Source organism: Lepisma saccharinum, chromosome 10, assembly GCF_977018435.1.
Source record: "Lepisma saccharinum chromosome 10, izLepSacc3.1, whole genome shotgun sequence".
NCBI lineage: Eukaryota > Metazoa > Arthropoda > Insecta > Zygentoma > Lepismatidae > Lepisma > Lepisma saccharinum.
The window spans coordinates 63,291,721-63,302,579 of record NC_139238.1 but is presented as its reverse complement, the minus strand read 5'-3'; the positions used below and the strand labels follow the sequence as shown (position 1 = coordinate 63,302,579).

Below are 10,859 nucleotides of genomic sequence, written 5' to 3'. Positions count from 1 at the left end.
GTAACAGACAAAATGTCCATGTTAGGCAAGGATAAAAATTTTCCTTTGGGGAGAATTTTAACCTAAAATGCTTCCGTCCAAAGAATGGACTTGGGAAATTCTATTTTTGTCTTTTCTGTCGAAAGTCAGGGATGTCACGTGAGCCGCTGAACCAATCGGCTTTGACCAGTTGCCTTGGTGAGGGGAAGTTCTCGTGGTATTCTGCGTTGCCAAGTGTATGCCTGACAGCAAAAGTTCGGGGTTAGTGTACGGTTTGTTTGTGCTTTTTTTTTGTATCTGTGATTTTTATACTGAATTACAATGGATGAGCCTATCGCAAATACACCGGCGAAATCGGAAGAAAAAAAAGTTGTCCGACGTGGTATTCCTCTGCGTGGCCAGACCCGTGAATTAGTATGTGCAGTGCGAGATTATTTTGAAAAAGAAAGAGAAAATAATGGCCCTTTGCTTCCCTTTAAAAAAGTGATTGGGAGAACAGCAGCTGCTCTGGGAATTAGCAGAACTACCGTGATGTCCATCGGGAAGGAAAAATCCCGCTTAATGGAGACAGACGTGGCAGCCACAATGACCACTCCAGGTAAGAAACGACCACGGGACAAACCTGTCACCAAACTGGACGTGTTTCAGGAGGACGCAATCCGGCAGCATATTTATCGGTATTACGCCAGGAAAGAGCGCCCTACCCTTGGGAAACTAGTGAAATCGTTAAGAGAGGAGGAGTTGTTCAGTGGCGGTAAAACTTCATTGGGGGTGGTGTTGGATAACTTAGGGTTTCGCTGGGGGAAGTACACCGGACGAACTATTTTGATGGAGAGGGAAGACATCGTTGCCTCCCGATGTCGTTTCTTGAGGGCAGTGCGAAATATAAATTTCGAAGACATTGTGTGGGTGGATGAAACCTGGGTTAACGCAGGTCATTCGACCCAGCGAGGATGGACTGACGACACCACGAAAGGCACGATGCCAGCTCCTACAGGAAAAGGGGAAAGACTGATTTTGTGTCATGCTGGCACTTGCGAGGGGTTCATTCCCAATTCTACATTATTGTTTAGATCTAAGAAATCGGGCGATTATCACGAAGACATGGACCACGCTCGGTTTTTCAAGTGGTTTGAGGAATCGCTCATCCCTAACTTAGCAAGGCCGCGTGTCATCGTGATGGATAATGCTCCGTACCATACGGTGCAAATAGATAAACCCCAACAATGGCCACAAAAAAGATGAAATTATTCAGTGGCTTTTGCGCCATGACATCCCGGCTTCCCACGAATTGAAGAAAACGGAACTGATCGAGCTTGTTAACATAAACAAGCCACGGTTCCCGCAATATGATGATGAGCTTGCGAAAAGAAGTGGTCACCAAGTGTTAAGACTGCCACCCTATCATTGCCACTTTAATGCGATCGAACTCATTTGGGCGCAAGTGAAGGGACATGTGGCCAGAAAAAACAAAACTTTTAAAATCAATGAGGTGACAATTCTCACACAGGAAGCTCTTGTCAATGTGTCCGCAGATGACTGGAAGAAAGCCGTCCAACATACCAGAAAAGTAATAAATGACGCGTGGTTAAAGGAAGGGCTTCTTGAGGAAAATGTGGACAAACTTATAATAAGTCTTGGCGGAGACGAAGATGAACATGAGGACTCTGATGAATACAATTTCGTCGAAATGATGGAAGACTGTGGAGTATTTCCCCTTGAGAACAAATAAGGTACGTTTCATATTTTCATAGTGATTGATATTTGTATGTGCGTGTTTTTGTTCGATTTATAAGAAATCCTTTGGAAAAGGATTTTGAGCAAAATTTACATTCTTTACTACTTTTGTTAAATAATGCTACATAAATGAAATATTCGATTATAAAGAACGTGTAATATCTCGAGTGTTATAACGTCTTTTTTATGCTTTTAGTTGAAACTTTCGAATTTCTCAAAATTTCGGGAGGGAACTGCAGCCCCATGAGACCCCCCCCCGACCCGACCACCCATTCTATATTGCGTAAATTCTGAATTCAACCTAAATTTAAGGATGTTACTAAACATGCTGTAGTTACTCTTGTGGGGATATCAGTAAAACACAATGTTCGTTCACGTCCAATCAATTTACAATTCATTATTTGATATCGCTGTGTAGACAACAATGAAATTAATATAAACTATAAAGGATGGCTAATGTTGAGTAATCGGAACTCGATGTGCAATTTTAACTGGGGAGCGAAACGAAATATGCCACCACAAGTAACTGGACCCTAAACCTTGATTGCAGTGAGATATAATTCATACGAACAGTATCCACAATACCCTAGAAAGAATTCTGACCTTCCAAAATAATTTCGAGTTTTCAACTCGTCGTCCCCCCCACCCCCCACTTTTCACGAGCACCCCCAAAAGGGCCAAGCACGGCGAAGCCGGTTGCCGCAGTGTAGCAAGCGAAGGCGTGGGTCTCCGCCTCCCTGCCTCTGCCTGAAATGCGAGCGAGCGAAGGGTGCATGTTGACAGGAAAAGATGTCCTGTACGACTGGACAAAAAAAATCAGTCTCAGACGTTTGGCAACACCGCTTTTCAGGCCTTCCCACTAGCACAACTGAAGACGAAAAGTCAGGGTTTCCTCAAGTCCAAACTCTAGCCGGAGCGATTTTAGTTTACTAACCTTATCACCAATCACTAATTCAAAAAAATGTTTAAAATATAACTTATCGTATATAAATGGAGTACTAGTTATTTTCCCTGATCTTGTGGCGTGGGTGCTGGACTAATTGTCTATTGTCATAGTTGCGATATTTGTGTACTGTTGTTAAGTCGTGTTCCAACCGTTACCAACCGGTACCAATGCTTGAAAATTGGAACAATTAAAAATTGTTCAAAATACTGATTAATATTATTGGATGAGTATTCCAGGCCAATTAGAAGCATCGATTTATGAGAGTTTCCTTCAAAATATTCAACAGTTGAATCAGAACAGTAAAGTACTTCTTACGTAACACACACACAAAAAGAACAAACAATTCTGCTCAATATTGTTGCCGAATATATGGAACTTCAAATTTTGCATGAAAATTATTAATTATACTCCTCAAAAATGTCGTGGCATTTTGCGGATCCTGCGAAAGACCAAAACACCCGAAAAGTATCGGTCGCCGGTCCGTATCGATGAACAAAATACAACCAATACTTTCCGATACCGATACATCGACATCGGCTCAGCCCGAATATAAATACATATAAAATTATAAATATATATATAATTACCTTATAAATATATAAAGTTAAAATTATATATAAATATTATGCTATATATTCGCTGCAACCATCAACATTCCGAACTACGAGCCGCCACTGATGCCCATTAGCCCTTTGCCTTGGGCTTCCAAACCAGACTCTATACATTTCAAAGGTAGGAATCCGAACCAGGAACGCAGCCGACCCCCGTGATGGAGTGTTTAGTACATCGCGCTACGACGCTAGGGTTCCGTGTTCGAATCCCTGCCTGGACATGGGTGTTTGTGAGTGTCCATTCATCAATTTCATCATGTCATGACATGACTGATCCCCAACTTCGCATGTCGCAAAAAGTGGCACAAAAGCTAAGTAAAATAAACTAAATTATTAAAATCAACCGAACCAGGGACACCACTATAGGTAGAAAGAGGAGCTGCACAAGTGAAACGGGAGGGAGAGTGGATGTCCTATGATTCCAAGAATAAAACATGGTTTGCATTAATTTCAGGACTTACAAACTTCAGATTCATTAATTTGCCTTTTTTTACTTCGCCTTTTGTGCCACTTTTGGCTAATTAGTGAATATGGGGACGAGTGATGACATGACAAAATTGATGAATGGACACTCACAAACATCCATGCCCAGGCCGGGATTCGAACCCGGGATCCCTGGCTCCGTAGCGCGATGTGCTAACCACTCCGCTACGAGGGTCGGCTCCAAACGCTAGTAAATTCTATCGATGTCCCAAGAAAGGTTTCTGCATTGTCTCCCAGTTGTATTTCTGTAAACGTTTATGTAAGTTTTTGAAAATGTTGATTTGGTATTTGAACTTGATTTCATTCAACATACCAGAAATTTGGGGCTGGGGGTTGAGCCCTAAAAAAGAAACATATTTTGGAGTTTCTCAACAGAGGGTAATGCACTCTCTTTAGTACATAGTAGGTGTCATATTCTGCGATCCATTCATGTATTCAACGTCATTGGGTTTACAGAAAATTGATCTTCATTATACTTGCACTCATAGGCGTAATTTGGCCTAAGGCGTAACTTACAAGTAAGGGACACTTTTGGAAACCTCCTGGGGCCTGAGGAGAAAAGTAGTAAATATTTGTGATTTCGAAAATGTTAGTTATTTTAGTAAATAATTCCGAACGCTATTTTTATGAGATGGAGATGGAAAGCTCTTCTAGTCTGACCCCAAACGTTAAGCCCCAAGTTCGATTCTGCCCCTCAAAATTTAGGCTCTAAGTTATGCCACTGAGCAAGCCAATGTTTAAGGAACTCACCTTTATAAAGTTGAACCCAAAATATGTCTCAATTTGAAATATCCATGTTTTATAGAGCACTGAGACTTTAAAACTGTTTTCACAATGTACTATTCTAAAGCATTACCACGGAGCTAATGATTGTAAATTTGGTAAACACGAAGAAATGAGACATTTTAAAGAGTACTGAAAATACTAAGAAACTCAGGAACGAAGAGAAATAATCACTCACGTCATCGTTTCGGTTTAGCCAAAAGTTGCAGAAAAGCGACGCCAAATATAAAAATCAGAACCACATTCTTCCAGAATTTTCCATTCTAGGTAAAAATTATGTACCTCAACGACTATTGAATACGTAGTTGACAATCAATTTTAATTTATATTTCTTTGCAACAATTTTTCCTCTGTCGATGAAATATCAGTCGTAGGAATATAATAGCAAAACTGTATACAATTGTATGCTTATTTTATGTGTGTGTGTATACGTCATTACGGTATTCCTAAAGATTTTTGGACGTGGATTTCTGGAAAGTTAAGAGACATGTACTTTTAGAAAACTCCAAGACAGCACACCGAAATTCTGCGCATTATACTCAGCCTACAGTACAGTGGGATGCATAAGTATTACCAGACAAATTGTCCAGCACCATGTTTGTTGTTTTTGCTTTACGCAATGAGAGCTTCTAGAACTGAAACAAAATTCCAAGTAACATGCTGACAAACTGTGCACGAGCTATGTAAAAATCTATATCTTAAAAACACGTATGATGTAAGAGGAAAATTAATGAAAATAGCCATGGACATTTTGACGATCAACACTTATGCATCCCACTGTACAACAATGACCGTAATTCAATTTGCAAATAGCAGAAAGGAATAATTTATTTGGAGATCAGTGTCTGTTTTAATCACATCCCAGCTAACTCATTTGTAATTTTCAGAATTTCATGTCGCTTTTATGCAACTTCAGGCAAATAGTAATGATTCGATTAGGGTATGTTGAACTGAAATCCGGAACTTTCGATGTCGATACAGTGAGTCGATAACACATTACAAAGCAGGATAAATATTTTAAACCGCAGATTCATACGTTACTTGCAATCTACTGTTATACAGGACAAGCGCTGTAAGTTTTGGAAACATTCTTTGACGTCAAAGTCTATGAACAATAGACAAGTGTCATTTGTTTATTCTTTCCACGTTTTACAAATATCGCAGCTATTTGGGTGTTTATTCACGGGCAGATTCCACCCAACTCACCAATTCCAAACATTGTTGTCGTCTGTTAGAACGGACGCATTTATAAAAGAGTGTGTTCCTGGTACTCCTATCTGTTACATGACTAATAAACACAATTGGATGTACAATGTACATCCGCTTGTTTCACATAAATGTTTATTCTTGACGCATTAGCAACCATGTCATCAAATTGAATTGTCACGCTCTGTAAGATGGAAAAAGTGATTCTATTGTGATTAGATACTTAAAGACAGTGGCGGCGATTAGATGGACGTAAGGGCAGATGCCCCCAAAACTTTGCCACTTTTTACCCGCGCACTATGGACTCTTAATGCCACGCCTTGTCTATCCAGAAGAAGTAAACTGCCTTATATTAAAGATCCAAAGATATCCATCTGCAGTGCAATCATAGAAATTTGAAAAGAAATATGAAAAAAAAAAACCTTATACTGCCAAAATGAAGTCATAAATATGCCAATCAGTGGAATTTATTATTTAGATTTGTTGTTGTTTATATTAGTGACAATTTTGTTACTCTTCTGAGGTAGAGGGGATTCCATGTGAGAGGTGAAGACGCATCTTTAGATCATAGGCCAGTTCTGAGATCAGAATATCTGTACCATTAGAGGTCATTACGTTTGTAATTATTTCTGAAAGGTGCTGTTTCTCATTACCGGATAATGAGTGATTACGATGCTGTGTGTATTTACACACATACACACACATATATTGCATTAACCAACAGTTAAAAATAAACACACAATGAATCACTATACATGATGCATTTTCTAAATAAATTTTACGAATTTTTTACACATGCAGTGAATGGTGATTGACTATTACAAACCTCATCTTCATATTGCTGTTGCATGACTTTAGAAATATTGATATCCAAATAAAAATATCAGTGATACAAGAAAAGGGAATTTATATGAATGTTATTAAATTATATATAGCCCATAAATAATAATTATAATACGTTTTCGGGTGGAGGTGGGAATAAACTACCACTAATATGACACAGTTATGCTCGAAACAAGGTGATTGATTTAAATCACGTTGATTTATATCACGATTTAAATTACGATTTAAATCACGTGATTTAAAAAAAACAACACTGTTTTATATCACTTTAAATCGATAATTTATAGAATAATGTACATAAGGATTTTGTAGATGTCAGAATCACTTTTGGTGAAAGTACAATAATCTCGTAATCATTTAATGGTATTTATTAGGCTATAAGAAAGGAAATGAAATGAAACAAAATGTATGTACTGATGGAGTGGAGCTCATACTAAAGGAAATGTAATATATAAACTGTAAACACACTTACATTTATCTTGATTTAAAATTCAATAATTTTTATAGGCAAAAATAGCAAGCATTTTGAACAGAAAAATGTACAAAATACTAATCATGTTAGACTGCAAATAGTGTCACAATTAGACTATAAATAAACAAAGCAGCTAATATTTTGCACACTATCATTTTAAAATTGCCAAAATTCAGTTACAAAGACTATTTTAATTTACAATTATAGAGTACACCAAGAATGAGTAATATTCAGTGGAAGAAAAGTTACTGAAATTATTATAGTTTCATTAACACGCTCAATAAATCTAGCAATAATACTTAGGTTCATATGTACAGCATCAGAAACGGAAAAATGTTTATTTACATACAATTTTCTATTCTATTTGCTTTAATCAAACTGTTCAAATGTTTTACTAGAAAAAGCCTTTCTATAAGAAACACATACCTATATGTGTGGTTGGCCGCGGTGGCTCAGTCGGTAACGCGTCTGACTACCATGCTAAAGGTCCCGGGTTCGATCCCCGGCCGGTTCAAATCCGGGAACTTTTCTAACGGTGAAAGCGGCCCCGGCGCCCACCCAGCGTCGAATAACATGGGTACCTGGGGGAAACCCTGGGGGGTAAAGGCGGTCAGGGGCGTGATGCTGATCACATCACCCCCACTCACGACCGGATCAAGAAAGTGTGGGGCGTTACCCCCACACCCCCTATACGCCTTCATGGCGTGGTGCTATGCACAGGGGAGCACTTTACTTTTACTTTTTTTTACTTTTACCTATATGTGTGGTGCCAAAAACCATGCAAGCTATTTTAAGCGTCTTTTTTTTAAAAAAAAAAAAAAAAAATCAATTTAAATTAAAAAAACGATTTAAATAAAAAAACATCACAAATCATTTTATTCATAAAAAATCATGATTTTTATCCACCCTGCCTTGAAGTAAAATTAATGAACTGATTTTTCAAACTTTACTACTATACTTGCAAGACAAAGTTTAGTATATTTGCATAGTCTATCCAATTCTACCTTATTATAATATACGTACTATCTTGAATGACGTTCTACAAATCACTATGAATCACTAATCGTACAATGCGAGTCATATCCATGTATCATACTCATAATTACATATTGTAAAGGGAACTTCATATTGTTTTATCTACATACACACACATATGGCTTAATCCCATAATTTACGTTGCTGGGATGTAAATTCTACATCTCATTCTAAAGTGACTTTCCACAATTCTTTCTCGTAAATATTAAGTGTAAGGAGAAGCAATGTTTCTCTCTTCCTTGTCATAAAATATGGAAGCGCGTGTGTAGAGGCAATGACCTAAACATGAGAAAGTTACGTAATATACAATAATTAATTAACGTTCTTCCTGTCAATGTACATTCATTCCACACATCGTGCTTTCCTCGTAATCCTCACTTTTAGTCACTAAGACCAGGACTTGCGATTCAAATGAATAAGGAAGTTGATATTCGAATTAAATTACCAAAGTTCCGTTGCTTCAAACGTGCTAGTCCTATATATTTTCCAATTTCCGAAGCATTCCTAGGAAGAGACGAGTATAATGTGGAAAGCATCTTGTTCTACATGTAAATAACATGTAATTAGTTATTCAGTCTGGGAGTAATTACTCGCGATATAAGATATATCTTCTTAATGAGAATGTTCTAGAGATTCGGCTTGAATACTACTGCAATTTGTGTAGCGACCAATTGGCTTATACCTCACCACAATTGTATTATACAGGGATTATAATATATTTTCAATTTTTGCACCGTGAACATCAATGCATTTGTGCACGTGACGTTTATAGTTCTCCAGAACGTTTTGCAGAACGTCCGGCATTATCATGTCTGCAGATCGCACAATGCGTTTCTTTAGATGCTGGATGTTCTGAGTCTTAATTGAGTAGACGAGTGCCTTTAAATGACCCTAAAGGGAAAAAATCCATTGGTTTCAGATCTGGAGACCGTGGTGGCCACTCAGGAAAGTCACCACCAGCCTTTTGTCATTTGTCAGTATCTTCCTTCATTTACAGTCAGAAACTTCTTATGTAACCTGACTTTTGACTCATCCTGTACTATCTTATTTTGTCTTGTTGAAGTTTTAAGGTGCAACCACTTTGCTATTTAAGTGTTACGGATATATCAGTTAGGCGAATAGGTATTCTGTATTAGCCACGTTCCGACAAAACCAAGGTTATAGTAAAAGAAAATATTAAAAATGCCGCTGTAAGCGACGTTTACAAGATGAATCGCACCCGTCGAAGGCTAGGTACTCTTACTCTTATGCTCATATGCATAAAATAATTGAAAGAAAAAGAGTAAGCTGTTATATGTGCACATACACGGTCGTTAGTCATATGAGGGTGTACAGAACAGGAAAAAAAATACAAACAGCAATCACAAGAGTGCGCATACCCTCCGATTAGGGGGGGGGGGAGCTTGATGAAAGTTTAGTCCGTGAAAGTGAAACCTCATTCCATCTCACTGTTTTATTGTATTGGTAGGTACGAAACATGGTCGTATGGTCCGGACCTGACGAAAACTTTATTACTGTAATTTTAGGCGTAATTACATGTAACATACTACGTAATGTAGCTGATCTCCGTGGCGGAGTTCACTGGCGTACGCAGGGTAAGGAGCTGATGAGGCTGCAGCCCCTCCCGAAATTTTGAGAAAAATAAAAAAATAAATACAAACATATAAGAAACCCAAATATAACCTTTTTGTCTTTGAACAACTTTTAAAACGAAGGCTTAAAATGGTAATTACAAAATATTTTATGGTGTATCCTGACCCAACCTAGAACGCAGCACTTTTACAATTCCACCCCGCTCCGAAAAACAATCCTGCCTACGCTAGTGGCGGACTGGTTATACTGAACGCAACTCCAACTGGCGGCTGGCAAACAGCGAATCAGCAATCAGTTGAATTTTCTTCGACTGAGATCGGGCATTTTCGAGTCACAAGGTACCGAACCTTGTTCGCGGGACGAAACAAATGAGCGTTGGGCTCACCACATGTTGCCAAACGTACTGTAAAGCGGGAGAGAGTCTTCTCGGGCAGTCTTGTCAGCACCAGAAATCAGCTGAGTGTTGATGGTACAGTCAACGGCAAATATAATGGTAGGCAAATTGTCCACCGCTATTTTCACTAGTTTTTTATTCTACATCCTGTGTTCTTTTAAGGAATGAAACTATGGAAGTTCGAAGCAAACATTGTTCTCTGCTTATTGACGTCTTTATGTCAATTCATTGTCATCACATTGTGTAATTCAGACTGAATGAAAATGGTGGTGGACAATTCGATTACTGTTTCTTTCGCCGTTGGGTGTACATACAACTGCACCCGTGCTCCTACATGAGTGAGTTTCACACGCAAACACGGAAGTAAACAACTGGCAAAAACAGAAGTACGCTTGGCAACGTTGCTTCGGGAGAGCGATGTGACCCCATCAGCATTTTCTTCGCAACTGAGTTTGTTGACACCGATCGAGCAACACACCCCCAAAGACGATTGGGGGACAAAAAGGGCCAGAAATAACCGTCAAGGTCACCCGCCAGTTGGAGTTGCGTTGAACATAGTCCGCTACGACGACGAGGGTCCCGGACCAGAATCTAGGCCTGGACATGGATGTACTTTGTGAACATCGATGTTCTCAAATAACAGTGTGTGTGTGTGTGTGTGTGCAGAAAAACTGTCACTGCACGTACACTTGCATATTAAAGGTACAGATATTAACAAATATTGTTCGCCCAACATTAGAATGAACTCCTGCAGTCTTACGAAAATACCCAATACTA

The 10,859-nt window shown here is 38.7% G+C and overlaps 1 protein-coding gene across 1 annotated transcript; it reads left to right on the top strand.

Annotated features, from left to right (window-relative positions):
• Positions 1-510: 510 nt before the first annotated feature.
• Positions 511-1,224, top strand: LOC145994130 (uncharacterized). Its single transcript, XM_083130220.1, has one exon. The coding sequence runs from the start codon at positions 511-513 to the stop codon at positions 1,222-1,224; it is 714 nt and encodes a 237-aa protein (XP_082986346.1).
• Positions 1,225-10,859: the final 9,635 nt, after the last annotated feature.

Coding starts and splice junctions, on each gene's coding strand:
- LOC145994130 (XM_083130220.1), top strand. CDS start 511: ATGTCCATCGGGAAGGAAAAATCCCGCTTAATGGAGACAGACGTGGCA.